A 20,165-nucleotide genomic window follows, 5' to 3' on the forward strand; every position below is an offset into this window, starting at 1 on the left:
CTAGAAAAATTTCCTAGTTGTACCACAAATAATTAATATTACATATATAGAATTACTAATACAACTGAAATACTACTAAAATTATTTGTTCATTTTGTATTAGTAATTTTAAATGTGTAATATTAGCAAGAAAATGTGTAAACCTCAAATTATGATGAATAAAAAATTATGAAACTAAATCAAAAGAAAAAAGCCTTATCACATGTATTCAACAACAATTTTTATTATTATTATTAATTGAGCTAATTAAAACCCATATAAAAATCACCTATTTAAGTATATATGTCTTTTTTTTTAAAAAAAAAAAATAGTTATGCTTTCAAGAAATATATATATATATATATATTTCATAGATTCCTTCATTCACTTACATAGCCAAAAAGAAGTTTTTATTGTCTTATATTATTATAATTTAAATTGATTTTAATTTTTTTTATTTAAAATCTAATATACATACATACAAATTACGTATGACAATAATATCTAAAAATACAAATTCTAGAAAATTTTAATAGATAAAAAATAAAAACTATAATAGATTTGAAAATGTTGATGTTTAATATAAATAAGTAAAAGATGAAACAAAAAATATTAGTTTTGATAATTTTATAGTTGTATGGACACAGTTTATAGCCCAAGCTCAAGATGTATAGGATCTTGGCCCAAGGAGCTCAGTACAATAAATTTGTAGAGAGTGGGTTAAAAAACTAGGCTCTAATGAGTTGGACAACGGCTAGTACTAAATTAAATCACAATTAAACACAAATAAGAGGTTCTGATATCAACGGACTTTCAATTCGAGGAGGTCACGCTTTTATTACTTGATCACAATTGGATACAAGGACAATTTAGATTGCTACAATGTTCTCTCTCTTCTTTTTCAATCCTCTTTCTCATGGAGGGTTTCTCACATTATATAGCTCCCTTTGGACTATCTTGATTCTACACTTGTTGATCATCTGAACTCTTACTTGAGTACCTGTCCCATTGGACACCCTCTTTGGCTTTCTATGAGTTGCGGTAGCAAAGACAGCACTGTTTAGAGGTCTTCTCCATATAAATGCGGCCAGAAAAGTAGCTACAATGCATTTAATATGGTGGTAACAGTTTTCTCTTAGATATTTTTGGGTTTCCTTCCTTCTCGTATGTTCATGATGCACGTCCCTATCATTGGAGTTTCTTGGAGGGTCACTCTAATTGCTAGAGTACATATTTGAGTTGTCTTCATCATATTCGAGAAGGAGTTCCTCCTCGGACCGCCTTCCATTCGTTCCTTACTCATGAAACTTTAAATTGGAACTCCTAATAACTATTTGTTCCTCCTCGGACCATTCAACGTCCTCGGACAAAGCCCAAGGCCCAATAAATGATTCTGGCCCCTTATCCCTACAATAGCCTCTCAAAACTCCGGTTTTTCCCCTTCATCCAAGGAGAAAAAGTGGGGTTTTGATTTTTAGGAGATAAGACCAACTGATTCCTTGATTCACATGTGCGGGAGTGCAGTTTTACGCACCTCCTAATTGCTACTAATGCTTCGTAGCCCACGAGGCGTCATTAATTGTTCCAGGCAGCTTTATGTTCCCCGCATCCAACGGTGAGGCGCCAATCCAATGGCTGATATTTTTCCTAGAATTTTGAGTGGGAGTATTCCCACTCATTTCCTCCCTCTATATAAAGCCTTAAGGGAACTCCTTTTCTTCTTTACTTCACAAATCTTCAAGTACTCCAGAGAATCTCAGCGCTCTAACTCAAAAAACACTCTAAATTCCTAAGCCTCCATAACTCTTTCCTTAAGAAATTTTTGAAAGATCATTTCTAAAGGATCAGGATTAACACACTTACTTTTGTAAGTTTCTGTCTCTTTAAATTTTTCTTCTTCTTCTCGGCCAACTCCTCGGCTTTCTTTCTTTCCAAAAAATTTCTTTCGCATCTTCTTAGTTTGTTCAAATGGGTAGGTTTAAACATCAAGTTGACTCTCCGGCTAGCATGGAGGGTTTTAGGACCAAGTACCATATCCCATAGGGGGTGGTTTTAGAATATTGTCTGCCGGACCGAATACTTATAGACAGAAGAGTGGGTGAAGTCGTCATTCCTATGATTCCTTTCATAGAGGGAGGAATGATGCTTCCCATGGGTAGGATAACCAGGGATTACCTGATTAACCATAGACTAACTTCCCATTAGTGCGCCCCTAACCTATTTAGGGTCTTGGGTTGCGTAGATGCTCTCAATGAGTAGATGGGCTTGGGGCTCATGTGGCATGATGTGGTTCACATGTACGAGTGCCACAAGTTCGCCGACGCGAGATACTATCTCAAGTCCCAGTCCGAGGTCGTCAGACTGATATCTTGCCTCCTTAAATCTAATAAGGGCATGAAGGATGACTACCTGATTGTCTTTGGGGAGTGGAACGACGGTCTTCATTGCCCAACTCGAGCGGGAGAGATAGGTGGGGTACTTTAGGATTAGTCCTTTTGGCAGGGGATTTTAACATTCTTAATTTTTTTAGCAAAAATTCTCTTTTTTGAACTCTGCCTTAACATCTCTTCTTCCCGGATAATAGTCTCAATTGATCTAACCGTAATTTTCTCCTAGGATTCTTTTTACAGATAAAAACCACGTTGCCCTGAGACTTAGTTTTGTCAACGTATCGGGTTTCAACAAGTTGTTGAGGTTTTTAGGTATTTATAAGCGAAGATGAAAAGTTAAAAGCTGCTCATGTGATCTTAGATTATGAGCCTTTGTCTCGCCAATTCTAGGACGCGGGGTAGGCAATAAAAGACTGGTGACTCCTGGCTGAACTGCATAGATGTCTCTAAGCCCAAATTTTTGGCTCGGAGAGATCTCACACCCGTTGAGTTGCCCATTTAACGCGCCCCTCAAGAAGTAGCTACTCCAAGAGAGAGGATAGCCTCCACACATTTATCTCTTGAGGCCGAGATTGACCAATTTCACCTTAAGGAGGAAGTGAAGTACCAGAAAGGCCGGTAGAGCTCTCGGACTCTGAGGCCAATTTGGATAGGTTTTCTACTGTTCATTATCCGAGGTTGGTAATTGCTCAGGTCGACTTTAGCTCAGAGGTCAAAGAAGAAGGCATGGATTTGAAGCCAAGGACCGGCTTAAAGGGGCTGCTGGCAAATAGGAACAAAGGGTTAATTTCAAAAGAAGTTCCCAAGACCCAAGTTCCTCCTAGTCTTCCTCTTCCTCCACCTCCGCCCCCTACTAACCTCGAATTGAAGGCCATCCCGAACTTAAGGAAGAAAAGGCCAGTTGAGGACTTGGAGGAAGGCGAGGTGGCGCCTCAAAAGGGGGCCAAACAACAAAAGAAGGCAAAGGATCCCAAAGACAAAAGGGCCAAATCAGAGGAAAGCCGGGATGAAGTTGAAGTACACCGAGGGCAGCGCTCTTGGGCCCCTCAACTAGAGGTGGAAGGTGCTCCCATTCCCTGGGATGCCACGATTTGGGAGTCCTAAAGGGGGTACGCCACCATCCTCACCGAGGCCCTAGAGTAACCTCTTCTTTTCCCTAGGGACATGGAGGGCCTCAAGCGTACTAGGCAACCTAACCTTTTCATGTCATTGAAGAGGGACCTCACCATGGAAAGTCAGTCAATACTCTTCTGAGTTTAATACAAGGATTCATATTCATTCATATGCATATGTTTGATCACTCTGCTATTATCATGCAGCTCACTCAACAAGTTAATGTGGCCGAGGAGTGGGTCAGGAATGCTCATGATGAGGTTAAAGCTGAGGCCCACTCTCGTTTTGAAGTTGAGAAGGCTCTCGGAGCCCTTAAGAAGGGCATGCCTAGTTGCCCGAGAAGTTAAAAGAGGCGGAAAAGGCTCGCCTAGGCCTAAAAACCACGGAGAGGCAGTTCGAGGATTAGCGCCAGAAATTGCACATTACCGAGATAAACCTAGCCACCGAAAAACAAACTGTTTTGGACCTTAAGGCGGAGCTGTAAAAAACCAAGGATGTAGCTCGAGTGGCCAGGGAAGTCACTGAGGCCGTGGTGAAGGCATCCTACGAGCATGGGGTGCAGGACACGAAGAACGGGCTGGCAAAGGAGGTGGCCGTAGTGTGTAGGGACTATTGTACCGAGTCTTGGGGAGTAGCAATGGATCGGGCGAGAGTCCCTATAGACTCCGAGATGAGGAGGGTCGAGAATATCTTCTTCCCGAAGGATATTCGAGAGATTCCGGATGCGGTCCCCCACCTCGAGCAATTCTCTACCACCCAAGCTTTCCATCTTGGAGTGGGTGAGGAAACTCAGTCTCCGATGATGGCCAAGCCTTCCGAGGATGCCCTTACAATCAGGGATGTGGTTGACCAAGCCAAGGACGTAAAGCTTAAGTCTCAAGCCGAGGATTCCCAATCCAAGAAGGCTGATCCTAAGAAGGACCCTCCACAGGCGAAGGCCTAAGTATAGGATTTTCTTTTGTAGCTTTCTATGTGTATATATTTCTTTTGTAATGGCATTCTGCCACCATTTGTAATGCACTTTTCTTTGATTAATGAAAAGAATTTTCTTCTTATTCTATGTGTTTTTATTTTATATGCCTTTAAGATTATGACTATTGCTAATAAACTTGAACTGTTATAACTCTTTCTTTAATATCTAATGATAGCAACTTGTCATCAGCTTAAATAATTTGACTAAATATCAGTTGTAAAAATATTTTCCACATACTTGTACTGTGACTTGATCCTTTTGTAATGAAGATCGAATCTATTATAGGTAAGTAATTTACTTTGTAAAATGTAGAAGGGGCAAACATCCTACATTCTGCCCAACACTTAGACAAACAAATGAAGACTTTTAGCCTGTTCAAAAGTAACAATCCGAGGAGTTTGGGCGTAATCCTAAACTTGTTTCACCAATTAGTGAAGGAAAAATAAGTACCCCAGTGTTAATACTTAGCAATATACTATCAAATATTGATTTCCCCTAAGTATATGGTCTGAAGGATTAGATATTCAATGTTAATTTCACCCAAGTATGTGGTTCGAGAGACTTGTCATGCCTTAGGATCTGTTTAACGCTTATAAAGATGCCATTGAGTATTAATTTCACCCAAGTATGTGATCTGAGGGACCTGACATGACTTAGGGTCTGTTTAATGCTTATAAGGATGTCATTGAGTGTTAATTTCACCCAAGCACGTGGTCCGAGAGACCTGACATAACTTAGGATTTGTTTAACATTTATAAAGATGTCATTAAGTGTTAATTTCACCTAAGCATATGGTCCGAGAGACCTGACATGCCTTAGGATCTATTTAACACTTATAAGGATTGAACAATGGGAAGTATAATGCATTTATACAACAAATGAACACATTGACAAAGGGCATGGTATTATATGCTCATCTCAGTCTTCTAGAAAATATGCTCCTATACCAGCCACTGAGGTGATGCGATATGGTCCTTCTCAATTGGGCCCTAACTTTTCCCATGCTGGGTTCTTTGTAGTGCCCAGAACTTTCCTCAATACCAAGTCACCAGGCACTAATGGCCTCAGCTTTACATTGGCATCATAACCTTGCTTGAGTTTATCTTGGTAGTATGCCAATTGAACTATTGCACTTTCTCTTCTTTCTTCAATAAAGTCTAAGCTCTTCTCTAGCAACTCATTGTTACTTCTCGGACTGAATAAGCTGGTCTTTAGCATTGGGAAGCCAGTTTCTAAAGGAATAATGACCTCGACTCCATAGGTCATTGAAAAGGGAGTCTCCCCCGTTGACCTACGAGGTGTGGTTTGATACGTCCACAGGACATGCGGTAGCTCTTCCATCTGTTTTCCCTTCGCATCATCCAACCTCTTCTTGAGTCCATTTACTATGACCTTGTTAACAGCCTCAGCTTTTCTATTCCCTTGGGGATAAACTAGTGTAGAATATCTATTCGTAATTCTCAAATCACAGCAATATCTTTTGAAAGATTTGTTATCAAAATGAAGGCCGTTGTCCAAGATGAGGGTGCGAAGGACTTCAAACCGGGTGACAATGTTTTTCCAGACAAATTTCTTAGCATCCATGTCTCTAATATTCGCTAAGGGCTCAGCTTCAACCCATTTAGTAAAGTAGTCCGTGCCAACCAACAAATACCTTTTGTTCCTTGCGGCCTTGGAGAAAGGGCCAACGATATCTAAGCCCCATTGAGCAAACGGCCAAGGGTTGGATAGGGAGTTAAGGACTCCCCTTAGTTGATGTATATTTGATGCACATCTTTGGCATTGATCACACTTCCTCACATATTCTTGTGCTTCTTTTTGCATATTTGGCCACTAATAGCCCTGAGTGATGGCTCTATGAGATAAAGATCTACCTCCTGTGTGGCTTCCACAAATCCCTTTATATAATTCCTCAAGGAGTAGCTATAATGCCTCAGAGTGAATGCAGAGTAGATATGACCCAGAAAAAGAGCGCTTGTACAACTTTTGGTCATCAGATAGCTAGAAATGAGGCGCCTTTCTTCGTCTTTTGTCAGCTTCTGTTTTATCCCCCAACAAGATGTCCTTTCTCAGAAATAGTACTATGAGATCTATCCAACTAGGCCTTACTCTGACTTGATGAACTTGGGCCACCTTTCCCTTTACCTTTGTGGGTTTGCACAAGTCTTCTATAAGGATAACCCGAGGTAGGCTTTACGTCGAGAAGGTTGCAAGCATGGTTAGGGAATCGGTATGTGTGTTTCCACTTCTAGGGACGTGCATTAGGCTAAAGGATTCAAATCCTAATTACAAATGTCTAACTTGACTTAAATACCCTTACATTCTCTTATCTCTTGTTTCTAGTTCGCCCTTCACCTAGCCTATAACCAGTTTTGAGTTCGAAAACATCTTTACTGCATTTCCTCCCATCCTTTGAACCATGGACATTCCTTCCAACAAAGCTTCATATTCAGCTTCATTATTTGTGGCTGAAAAGCCTAATCTTAATGATTTCTTAATGGTGAGCTTCTTGGGTGAGATCAAAACTAACCCCACTCCAGAGCCTCTTTGATTTGCTGCACTATCTACATATATTTTCCAAAATAAAGGCTCTTGTAGGGAGATTGTGCCAACCGATTTTTCATCTATGTTCTGCATTACTGCCACTTCTTCTAATAGGGGTTCAGCGAACTCGGCCACCAGGTTAGCGAAGGACTTGGCCCTTGACAGAGGTACGAGGCATGTACTTGATATCAAAAGCCCCTAGAACTGTGCCCCATTTAGCAATCCTTCCCATGTGGTCAATACTTCGAAGTACAGCCTTGAGTGGAAGCTGAGTCAGGATGACGACAGTATCTGCTTGGAAATAATGGGGAAACTTTCGTGTACCATGCACTACCGCTAGGATGGCTTTCTCTAGTGGTAGATAACGAATATCGGCCTCATGTAGTGACTTGCTCACATAGTAGACTGGCCGTTGTACGCTACTATCAACTCATATCAACACCAAACTCACAACATGAGGGGCCATAGCAATATAAGCAAATAAAATTTCATCTATCTTAGGACTAGACATGATAGGTGGATGAGAGGGATATTCCTTAAGCTGCTGGAAGGCCAAAGCACACTCCTCAGTCCACTCAAATCCCTTCCATTTATTCATCAATAGAAAGAAGGGTCTGCATCTATCTGCTGACCGAGAGATAAACTGGTTCAAGGTAGTAGTCATTCCTTTGGGATTCCAAGGTGGTTGTAAACTGTTTATCACCTTAACCTGATTGGGCTTAACCTCGATTCCCCGGTGAGTCACCATATAGCTTAGAAACTTGCTTGATCCCACACCAAAAGAGCACTTGGAAGTATTAAGGCGTAGCTTGTGTTCCCTCAGAATTTCAAAAATGTTTCTAAGGTCTCCCACATACTTAGACACCACCTTACTTTTCACCACCATGTCATCTATATAGACCTCAATATTCTTGCCCAACTATGGTTCAAACATCTTAGTCATCATCCTTTGATAGGTGGATTCCGCATTTTTCAAGCCAAAGGACATCACCTTGTAATGGTAGTTTCCAGTTTGAGTGACAAAATCTGTCTTCTGTTGATCATCTAGGGCTAATGGTATTTGATGGTATCCTTGAAAGTCATCTAAAAGGCTCATCCAAGGATGGCCTACAGTGGCATTCACTAACTAGTCTATTCAAGGCATAGGGAAGGGATCTTTTGGGCAAGCCTTGTTTAAATCCGTGAAATTCACACATACTTGTCATTTCCCATTCTTTTTCTTCACTACCACAGTATTAGCTAGCCACTCAGGGTAGAAAACTTCCTTGATAGCCCTTGCCTACTTAAGCTCCGTCACCTCATCTTTGACAGCATTAGAATGATCTCTAAATGAGCGCTGAGGAGGTTGCTTTTTGGGAGTAATAGATGGATTGACATTCAAATGGTGGCAAATGAAGTTTGGGTCCACCCCTAGAGCTTCATAAGCATTCCACGCGAATATATCAACATTTTTTCTAAGGAACTCAATTAGCTCTTCCTTTTCTTAGGGAGGTAGCTGGGAACCGACCTGAAAGAACTTCTCCAAATCATTGCCAACAACAATCTTTTCTAGATCTTCGCACTTCGCTTCTTCGGTTGATCCTTTATCGGGCAATACTAGAGTTTTTGATTGCTATAAGCCCCTTTCAACAGAGGCTGAGGACTCAGCTTTAGGTCGATGTAAGATGGCAGCCACCATGCATTGCCTAGCCATGGACTAACTCCCCACAATCTCTTTAACCTGGCTCTCCGACAAATATTTCACCTACTGGTGTAGAGTGGAAGAGACGGCTCCTAAGGCATGAAGCCAAGGTTTAGCCACAATAGCTGTGTAGGGTGAATAAGCGTCCACCACAATGAAATCTACTTCCACTATGTCCGAACCGGTCTATATGGGTAGTCTAATCTGACCTCTTGGAGTAACAGTCTTTCCCTCGAAACTTACTAGAGGGGAATCATAGACCGTTAGGTCTTCAGGTTTCAAATTCAGCTCCTTGTACAGGTCGGGGTACATTATATCGACAGCACTGCCCTGGTCTACCAACACTCTCTTCACATCATACCTCCCTATACTAAGTGTGACCACCAAAGCATCGTTATGGGGTTGGATGGCTCTTATCTTATTCTCGTCCAAGAAGCCCAGAAATGGTGGGATTTCTATTCCGGCTTTTTTTGGCTCCAAATTGTTGTCCTGGGTGGACAACTAAGCCATAGACATCACCCTGGAGGGACAAGAATCGGTTCTATCGGGAGCAGCAAAGATGACATTAATCATTCCCAGAGGAGGTCTTGAAGAAGAATCCCTTCGGGAATCCAAACCTGTCTACTTCGCCTGGCTACTGGAATGATACAACAGTTACTTCAACTTTCCTTCTCGGACCAATTAGTCCAAATGGTCCCATAAATTCCTGTAATCCTTCGTAATGTGTCACTGGTCCTGATGGTATTGGCAATAAAGGTTCTGGTTGCGCCTCATGGGGTTTCCAGCTATCTTGTTCGGCCATTTAAAGAACGGCTCATTCTTAATCTTCTCCAGAACCTAATGCATCGGTTCTCGAAATACTGCATTAATTGCCTGGGTGTTGGCAGACCCTGACTGTCCAACGAAATCTCTCCGAGGTCGATTATTATTGAATCAATCCGACCTGAAATCCCTTCTCTCTTGAGGGATAACCTTCGCTTTACCTTTTCTTTGCTGTTGGTCTTCCTCCACCCTCTTGTACTTATCAATCCAATCCATGAGTTGGATCACACTGGTAACAGGTTTGCCAGTCAGAGACTTCCATAAATCGTGCTCGACTGGGAGGCCGACCTTAAAAGTGCTAATAGTCACGTCATCAAAGTCACCATCTATCTCATTGTACATCTCTCAGTATCTGTCCGAGTACGTTTTCAGGGTTTCCTCCTTTTGCATGGACAAGGATAGTATTGAGTCCAAGGGCCAAGGTACCCTACTACCTGTGAAAAAACGAGAGCCAAAGGCCTAGGTGAGCTCCTTAAAGGAGTCTATGGAATTGGCCCTCAGACTATCGAACCATCTCATCGCCACAGGTCCTAAACTGGAGGGAAATACTTTGCACATCAAAGTCTCGTCCTTAGAGTGGATAGTCATCCTCTAATTGAATTGACTCACATGCTCTATAGGGTCCGTTCAACCATTGTAAATGGTGAACGTGGGCTGATAGAACCACCGAGGAAGTTTTATCCTCTTTATCTTATGCGTGAAAAGTGATTTGGAGATTTGATTCAACGCCTTGCTCATAACGTCGTTTCCCAAGCCTTTACGAGGCGGGCTTTTGTATCTTCACCTATGGTGGTGCTCTTCATCGTGGGAGAAAGACTCACTTGGTGGAGTTCTTGACCTTTGCCTGTAATTAGCATCCTCCTCATCATTGGAGGAGATGTCAGAACTGGAAGGGGTTCGTTTTTGTTATGCATAGCACAACTTCTTCTTTAAATCATCAATCTCCCTTTGCATGGCTCTTTCATTCTGCTCTTGAGAGAGATGACTCCCAACCCGAGAATGACTTTTACTAGTATGTGTGGTGTGTGTGCTACCTTCTCAATCTCGCTTGCGTTCAAGGTTAAGGAAGTCATCCTGTCACCTAGAACCCATGGATTCTTCTTGATGAGGACCTAATCCTACCATATTTAGACGTCGTACTCACTATCACATAAGTTCTCCCCATAGACGACGCCAATTGTATGGACACAATTTACAGCCCAAGCCCAAGATGAATGAGATCTTAGCCCAATGAGTCCAGTACAATAAATTTGTAGAGAGTGGGTTAAAGAACTAGGTTCTAATGAGTTGGACAACAGTTAGTACTGAATTAAATAACAATCAAACACAAATAAGAGGTTCTGATATCAATGGACTTTTAGTCCGAGGAGATCACACTTTTATTACTTGATCACAATTAGATATAAGGACAATTTAGATTGCTACAGTGTTTTCTCTCTCCTCTTTCGATCCTCTTTCTCATGAAGGGTCTCTCACATTATATAGCTCCCTTTGGACCATCTCGATCCTACACTTGTTGATCATCTGAGCCCTTACTTGAGTACCTGTCCCATCGAACACCTTCTTTGGTTTTTTATAAGTTGCAGTAGCCAAGACAACACTGTTCAGAGGTCTTCTCCACATAAATGCGGCCAGAAAAGTAGTTACAATACTTTTAATGCGGTGGTAGCAGTTTTCCCTTAGATATTTTTAGGTTTCCTTCCTTCTCGTATGTTCATGATGCACGTCCCTATCATTGGAGTTTCTTGGAGGGTCATTCTAATTGCTGGAGTACATACTTGAGCTACCTTCATCATATCCGAGGAGGAGTTCCTCCTCGGACCGCTTTCCATTCGTTCCTTACTTATGAGACTTTAAATTAGAATTCCTAATAACTATTTGTTCCTCCTCAAACCATTCAGTGTTCTCGAACAAAGCCCAAAGCCCAATATATGATTCTGGACTATTATCCCTACAATAGTCATATATTATAACACATCTTTAAAAAATAAATAAGTAAATAATATTATCAACAACAAAATATATGAAAATTAAGCAGTCAAGTTGAAATAATTTTAAAGAAGTATAATATGGGAAATAATAAATTATAGAAAACATACAAGTGTATGATTTGGAATATTTTTATTATTATACAAGTATCCAACAAAGTTAAGTTTATTTAATTGACATTCTCCAAAAAATAAAAATAAAAATTATTGAAAATATAAAATTTTTTTTAAAAAAAAAAAAAAAAAAAAAAAAGCAGCAAAAGTTCCGGAAGCTTGTAGGGCTTTTCCAAATCCTTCTTCACTTCGTACTTGTATCATATAAAAACACACTACCTCAATCTCCAAACTTATTTCTCTTTCGCAGACAAAAAAACTCTCTCTCTCTCTGATAATACTGAATATTATAGTTTCAATTATATTTCAACCGGGTTGAACATGTCGAATCCAGAAATCCAAGGTTGATTTCCTTCTATGTTGGATATAGTCTTAGCAGCAGCCGCAGCAATCCGCCACAGCTCGCCGGAGAAGCATGGGGAGTTGCGTGCGTCGAAGGCGGCTATAGAGGCTATGCCGAGAGTGACAGTGACGGCGGAGGAGTCTGATAAAGCCTGCTCGATTTGCTTGGAAGAGTTTGAAGTCGGCGGCGAGGTTAGAGAGATGCCATGCAAGCACAAGTTCCATTCGGGTTGTATCGAGAACTGGCTCCGGGTTAAAGGGTTGTGCCCGCTTTGCCGATTTGTTATGCCTATGGAGGAAGATGAAGAAGAAGGAAGAGCGAGTATGGATGTTGTGTACCATCAACATGTGGAGGAAGGAGGAGGAAGAGAGAGTATGGATGTTGTGGACCATCAACAGGAAGAAGGACGAAGAGAGAGTATGGCACATGGGGAAGAAGAAGAAGGAAGAGAGAGTATCCATCAACATGAGTTCTGGGTCCACTTTGTGTTTGTTGATTCAAGTATGGATTCGGGTTCGGATCGTGTTGAAGTTGAAGATGATGACTCGTCAACGCAAGATATGGTCTGAAGACATTCAACGATAGGAATTAGTCATTTATCTTCTGTTTACCTTTTATTTAGGGTCCAATATTTTTATGATTTTGTGGATCCTAAAAGAACTGCGAGAACTTGTTACAATATGTCTGGTTACGATTTGGAACTTTTTTAACTTCTTGTGAGTTAATTTCAAGTTTCACTTGTTAGAACATATAAATGGTTTCACTTGTAAGAGCATATAAATGGGTAGAGCTAAAAATTTAGTTATTTGACATCTTCAAAAGTCACTTTATCTATTTTACTTCTTCACTTTACAATATATTCAACATTAATGAATCTATATTTTTAGCTATTTGATTAAAATAATACAAATAACTTATTAGAATAATAATAAAAACATCCACCACAAACTTTAGTAACCAATCATAACTACAACCACCTCCACAATCAGTCACAACTACACCCACAATCACCACCATTAGTCTACAGTAGGAAAAAAAAAGAAAAAAAAAGCAACCAAGTAGTCCAATTTACCCACACAACCAAAACCACCACCACCACCACCATAGCCCACAATAGGAAAAAAAAAATAATAATAATAAATAAATAACCAAGCAAGCCCAATCTACCCACACAACCACCACCACACCACAGCCCATAACAGGAAAAAAAAAAAAAAAAAAAAATGCAACCAAGCAGGGCAACGGCGTGGGTCGGCAGCGTGGGGGTGGGCTAGTAGCGATGAGAGAGAGGTGAGATTTTTGAACGAAAAAAATAAATAAATAATATTTTAATAGGAGGTAGAGTAAAAATTAATTATTATTATTTTTTTTTAGCTTTCAGCTATAGTGCATAGCCATATATAGCTGTGCATTGTAGCAATGTAAGTAAAAAATTTACTTATACCACCACCATTGTAGCACCCTTTTTGTGTATGGTGGTGCTAAAAAATAGCTTTTTAGTTGTGGATGCTCTCATGCCGGTTGATTTAAGTTAAATTCTTGTTACGATATTCCTATGATGAAGCAACAAATAGACCTAATTTGATGAGCAAAGAACCATCAATTTGGTTATATCCAAGCTAGTGACATTTTGTGTTATTTCTTATTGCTGCTTGATGTGGTGAGTAACTGCAAGCCATATGCTAATTTCTTCCGTGTCCTTTAATTCGTTAGGCATGGTTTATTTAAGCTTTTAAATAATGTGCATTTTTGTGCCTTGTGTTCTACACACTTATATTTTATCCGAACCTACTAAAAACTTTGAGGAAGTTTATCGTTCTTGGAGCTTTAAGGTCATTAGTATTAGATGTAGCACCACAAAAGATGATATTGAGCAATTAAACAGTTATAACAGCTACTGACAAGATTTTTTTTGAGAAATAAGACTTGCATTTTATTAAGTAAGGCCCTTCAAATCAGTTTGGAATACATCAAAAACGTCTGGTGGAACATCTTCCATCCAAACTAACAAATGAGGATAGGAAAACGGTCTTCTTGCTAAAGAATGAGCCACCTTGTTACAATGCCAAGGACATGTGAAAACAGACATTTCTTACTGACAAGATGATATTGAGCTTAAACAATTTATTATGAACATTGGTAGGTCTTGATTTAAGTTTAAACTTCTTTGAGATTGGATTGGTTCTAACTTGCAATCTTCTTTTAAATTACATGGCTTTAAGTGCTGCCATTAATTGAATGAGGTAATTGTTGGAATCAGTTCTCTACTTTCAAAGTGGAACTTTTTGAATTATGTTAACATCCCTGCGTGGACTTCTAGTCCAATTTGGTAGTTGTCATTTGACATATCTTTTACATGGGTATGGCTTTTCTGCATAACAACTCTGCCTGGCCATTCATATTTCCCTCTTGCCACTTTCATTGATCCTTCAGTCTCTTCCAAGATGTTACGACTGACCGTTCATGCTATATGGCAACAAACACTCGATGGTTTGGGGGTGACCATTAGAATTCTTATTCGGAGTTTGGGTTTCTTTAAGAGCATGAATGGAATTGTTGCTCTGAATCATTGAATTTGAACTTGAATATCTTAAAAATGTTTTCCTGAAAAATTTGAAAAGTTACTTGCAAAATGCTAGAATATATATATTGCAACACCTTCAAAAATAATTTTCTGGACCATTTATGGGTCAAATTTTTACTAATAAAAACACTTGCATAACCAATTAAGTTCATCCCTTATTCTTCTGGATTCTGTGTGTACATGACAATAGGACTTTTCACATTATGGGTGCCATCTGACCATATGAGCGATGCAGAAATTCTTGTCTTTGCTGTTAATGCTTCCCCCGATACTTTCACAATAAAAGACTTCTTCTCATATAATAACTTGAAGGAGATGGAGCTAGGTTTCACACTAACATTAATTTGAGAATTTGCTATGATCTTTGACTTGTAAGTGGAGTTGGCAAGGCCTACATTTGTCACTGTTCTGGTGAATTCAACTGTGATAGGCATGCCTATTTTAACAAGAGCTTGCATTGATGGGTAATTGAGATCCTTTGGAGAACCTTTAGTCTCCTTGGGGCTAGGACTGAAGAGACGAACTTGCATACTGTAGAGCATTTTCACGTAATCATCTTTAGAAGCATCATACAATAGACCAGGGTCTATTGCTTTTACTGGATTGACATGGCCAGCACCATAAGCAAATTCGCCATCTTCATATTTACCATCAGAATGTTCTGTGACATTCATTGACAAAGCTTGAAGTGCAATAAAATAGAATAAGTCAGAAACATAGGACAACTAAGAAACTGATAGAGCAAGAAAGATGGAGAATGAAGATTACCAGTGGTCATGAGAGCAGATTTGATGGCTGAAGGAGACCAATGAGGGTGAAATGATTTAACATAAGCGGCTGCTCCAGCTACATGGGGACAAGACATGGAGGTTCCAGACATTATATTGTACTTGACAGACCTCTTATCACCAGGGGCACTTGATGGTGAAGCAACAGGTGAATATGCTGCCAAAATATGTACTCCTGGGGCAGTTATATCTGGCTGCAATATGTGGCAAACATATAAATATATAAATATATATATTTATATATATATATCTGTTAGAAATGAAATTCATTTAAGCGGTACATGCATCCCTGGAAAGACAGTAATTGATGGGCAACCTTTAAAATTTCGTCAGAAATTGAATTTGGCCCACGAGAAGAGAAGAAAGCAAATTTAGGAGCAGCTATATCTTTGATAGCTTCACTTCTTATAATTTCTCCATGCGGGTTACTGAAAAATGAAACTAGAGACATGAACAACAGAATCGAATAAATCTTCTCCCAAATCAAAAACTAAACCAATAAAATCCAATCAATCAGTGTACGAGTTCTCATGAATTCTAGCAATAGTACAACTTGAAAGTTGTAATAAAGAAATCAGAATGTACAAAAATATTAGGATTCTCACTTTGTAGAATTTATGTAGGACTTCACCAAATCATGGTTGTGAGAAGTTAAACCAGATGAAGGTAAGGGAACTACAAAATAATCCTCATCTAAGGTGATTGACCCTAGGGCGCCAGCTCTGAAAGCTTCATTCCATCCTGTTGACTTATCACAGACCACAATCTTTTCCTTCACTAAGCTGCTATCTAGACAAAGGTGACTGCAAAGCCTGGTATGGAACATGGAGTGTTTAGTTTTTTCTTTTTTCTTTTTTAAGACAACTCAAAGTCAGCAATAACGAAAAGAAAAACAATTACCGAGCATCAGCGTCAGAACAATTACTCTTAGCATCTTCACCCTTTATGAGAGGGAACTTCACTCCTTTTAGTGTGAAAGAATTAACTGCATTTTCCTATAATGAAAAAGGAAAAAGAAAAAAGCATAATAAAGAAAATCAGGCACAGGAAAATTGCGCGATTAATGCAGATGAAGAAAATCAAAACATTAGTTCACATAGTGGCAATCAAAGAATGAAATCAGAAAATTTTAGCGGAAAAGTATTGCAAAGAATAATAACAATAGTTGCAATGACAAAAAATTTAATACACCGCTTGATGACCACTACAAATAATTTAAGGGTGCTTTGCTTGTGAAACCTCATTCCAAATGGCCGTCAGGACACTAGACACCTTATCTGTCCCAAAGCTGTTGGTAACTGTACAATCATTAGAATATACTACTGAAAGACTCAGGTCATTCAAGTCCACATTGCTAGCCTAATGGGGGGATGAGGTGCCTCGGAGAGTTGGAGTTGTAAGCTTCTCAACATTAATATCACACCCCGGGATCTACTATAACCAAGAAAGAGCTAAATCTGTCAGCTGCCCACAACACAATTATGTCTACATTCAATTGACCAAAGAAGAAAGAAAAAAAAATCAGAGATACTTACAATAAGGGTCTTCCCATTCCCAAGAACAACCTTATCAATGATTCGTCGATCTGTGCTGCTGGCTGCTACGGAGAATAACCATGGTGCAACACTTCCTACTGTTGATGGAAAAGGACCATCATTTCCAGCAGACTGAACAGTGAGTATACCTTTTTCCATTGCATGAAAAGAACCAATAGCAATAGAATCAAAATTGAAGGGTCTTGGACTTCCACTAACTGAAATTGTAATGATGTCAACCCCATCTGCAATAGCATCATCAAACGCACCAAGGATACTGTCATCTGTGCACCCTCCCGGACCACAGATTCTATATGTAGCGATCCTTGCTGATGGAACTCCTCCTCTTGCATTTCCATTGGCCAATCCATAGAAATTTGCACCTGGTACTTTGTTACCAGCTGCTATTGAGGCAGTGTGGCTACCGTGGCCTTCTTCATCCCTTGCGGAATTACTGTGAATGTCTAATGTGTAAAATCGAGCTCCAATGATCTTACTGCAAATGTACAGTTCATATTCTTGAGTATTCAAATACAAAGAAAAATGTAAAAATCCTACAAATATCCTACAATGTTCCGGTACAGGGTGGCTCTGTAAAAGGTTGGGTGTTCAAAATCTTCTTAGAGGCTTTAATGGCGAAAGACACAGGATGGCCCCAAACCAGCACATGGGAGTAACAACTTTCAAATTTTCCAGAAAAGCTTCAAGGGGAAGGGGAGAAAAAAGAAATAGAAAAAAAGCATTACTTGGGATATAGGTTATGAATAAGTTAATACCTTATTCATTGTTCTGTTTTTAGAGAAATGTGCCATTATTTTATAATAATTAATCTTTTTTACGGGTAAGTTACATTGAGGAAAAGTTACAACAGTATATATATATATATATCCCCTGGAAGAAAAGCAGATTCTTATAAATGGAAAATATAATTTAGGGAGAGAAGAAAATTACTTGTTGCAAGTGAAGTTGAGGCCTCCATCACAAGTCCCCTTCCATTTCTTAGGAGGTGGACCATAACCTTCATCGCTAAAACTGTCAGACTCAGGCCAGATTCCACTATCAATGACACCAATTATTATATCACTCTCAACAGTGAGGTTTCTATCTACATTTTCAGGAAAACCCATGAATTCCCATGATCTTGTTGTTTGAAGTTGGAGGGTCCTAGATGGAAACACAGATACCACCCCTTCCTTGCCTGCACAGTGCTTATTAACATTATTGTAATTATACAGTCCGGATTACAAACTATTCCAATCATAAGACGTATCAAACTAAAGTGACTACTGAGTAGTAGTTTTGAAGTTATTTAAAGAATTTCTTAGTTTAACAAAAAGACTACAAAATCAGAGTTCAAAGCACTCACTGGCAATTTTTTTGTGCTCTTCACCACTGAGCCTTGCTGCAAATGCATTGAAACTCCTATTGTAGCTTCTGACAAATGAGTCACTGGCAGCACTGTTGAGAGAGATTAGATCAGAAGTAGTTAAATCTTTTTTCTTTTTTTTCTCTCTCTGTCTCTCTATATTCCTCCATTCTTGCTTCTTTTTTATTTTTATTTTTTATTTTTTTGTTCAAAAAAAAGGAGCCTCAAAAAAAAAAAAAAAAAAAAAACATGGAGACTACCATATATGTTCAGAATTTTTTTTATGTAATATTTTAAAATTGAAATAGCACCTAATTATATTATATGTATAAAATATGTATGCTAATTTTATGAAATTAAAATTTTTAAATTTCTTAATTTACCTTCACGTTTTTAATTATATTATTGTTAATTATTTTCAATTTGATAATACAATTAGTTTTGAAAATATAGAAAACTAAATACCAAAGAGTTCTGTTTCAGTTTATAATTATGGATGGATATAGAGTGGTTTTTAAAAAAATATATAAATAAATAAATAATAATAATAATAATAATAATAATAATAATAATAAAAAGATGGATATCGAGTGTTTGTCTAGACGAGTTTATTTTCACCAACTTATTTTGTTTAGTTTATTGTGCAAAATTACACCTATATCTCAAACACAATGATGTTTTTTAAAATCTGTATATTAATGTTTAAAGATAAAACTAAGCTCTTCCAAACAAATGCTATTATAAAAATCACTAAAAATGTTCAGTGCTAGAACTAAATATATGTCTAAAACAATTATAAGCATGAGGTTTGTTTTATACAGATCTCTGTATCCTTAGGACCAAGTCATTGTATGGAGGAGCTAGCAATAAGCAAATGCATTGGTAAAACCATCAAGTATATGAATAATTACCTTTCTCGAAGAACTTCTTGAAGAAGACTGAGATGGTGGGAAAGGGGTGAGTAGTCACTCTCTGGAAGTGAACCCATGTAAACAATGTAAAGATCCTTGGTCTTATCTGTAGAACCACCATAACAAGTGCTGATAGAAATAATGAGAGCCATAAAGATGTGGAGAAAGAGCAAAAAGATGGACTTGGCAGCCATTGCAGGGTGACAAAATTCAAGAGCTTTGAACTGCATTAATAATTTGAACTAGGGAGAGATCTTCCCGTGAGTACCACATTCTTAAATCGTACTAATTGACAAAATTTAGGCCTATACTCCTTCAGGGCAATTTATGATGTTTGTCATTTACCCATTTCAAATTCAAATCAAATTCTATTACATTAGAAAACACGTGTTCTCATTAATTACGCCTGTTGTTACTTAAAAATGCACATAACACGTACAAATTCTTGTTTACTCATTTTTACATTCCTTAGAAGCATACAAAATGCATTGTCTTGCAATGACCTAATGATATATAACCAATAAGTCTATAATCACAATAATTTTTTACAAATTATTTCACAATTGTTGAGTTGATAAGTTGTGAATGGTAAATTAATGATAAAGTTATATATGCGGTTGTTTAGATAAAAAGCAAAAAAACTAGGTTTTTTTTTTTGGGTTGAGAATAAGGTTTCATTTGTTACTTTTAAAAGTAGTCGCAGATTCACGCGATGTATGAAAATATACAACTATTTTGTAACGTGGTATAATGTAAGATTTATTCTATAAAACGTACTAAAGATATTATTTCTAAAATTATTTTTCATTTCTCCATCTCTACAAATATATCATTCTATTATTTTGATTTAAAAAAAAAAAAAAAAAAAAAAAAAAAAAAAAACTTAGGTGCATTTGATTGATATTATTCCCTTTTTTTTTTTTTTTGAGATAAAAGAAAAAAATACTATTCTTTTTTCAAGTAATCTATATTATTCAAACTTTTGTATAATGTGTTATGATTTTTTTTCTACAACTAAACTTTTTAAGTTCCAA

The 20,165-nt window shown here is 38.3% G+C and overlaps 2 protein-coding genes across 3 annotated transcripts; one reads left to right on the forward strand and one right to left on the reverse strand.

The window, feature by feature from the left end:
- The first annotated feature begins 11,863 nt into the window (after positions 1–11,863).
- LOC115983498 (E3 ubiquitin-protein ligase RNF181-like) lies at positions 11,864–12,752 on the forward strand. The gene has a single exon (XM_031106204.1). The coding sequence runs from the start codon at positions 11,962–11,964 to the stop codon at positions 12,514–12,516; it is 555 nt and encodes a 184-aa protein (XP_030962064.1). The 5' UTR covers positions 11,864–11,961; the 3' UTR covers positions 12,517–12,752.
- Positions 12,753–14,588: 1,836 nt separating this feature from the next.
- LOC115983886 (subtilisin-like protease SBT4.3) lies at positions 14,589–19,408 on the reverse strand. Of its 2 annotated transcripts, XM_031106740.1 has the most exons (9): positions 19,132–19,408; positions 18,221–18,312; positions 17,806–18,052; positions 16,855–17,350; positions 16,220–16,314; positions 15,925–16,131; positions 15,636–15,747; positions 15,300–15,513; positions 14,589–15,213 (listed from the first exon to the last, which is right to left on the reverse strand). In XM_031106740.1, the coding sequence occupies exons 1-9, from the start codon at positions 19,359–19,361 to the stop codon at positions 14,687–14,689; spliced, it is 2,220 nt and encodes a 739-aa protein (XP_030962600.1). In that variant the 5' UTR covers positions 19,362–19,408; the 3' UTR covers positions 14,589–14,686. The 2 variants fall into 2 exon arrangements, with proteins under 2 accessions (XP_030962600.1, XP_030962601.1); XM_031106741.1 differs by lacking the exon at positions 18,221–18,312 and having other exon boundaries at positions 19,132–19,378.
- Between the last annotated feature and the right edge of the window lie 757 nt (positions 19,409–20,165).

Source organism: Quercus lobata, chromosome 4, assembly GCF_001633185.2.
Source record: "Quercus lobata isolate SW786 chromosome 4, ValleyOak3.0 Primary Assembly, whole genome shotgun sequence".
NCBI classification, from domain to species: domain Eukaryota; kingdom Viridiplantae; phylum Streptophyta; class Magnoliopsida; order Fagales; family Fagaceae; genus Quercus; species Quercus lobata.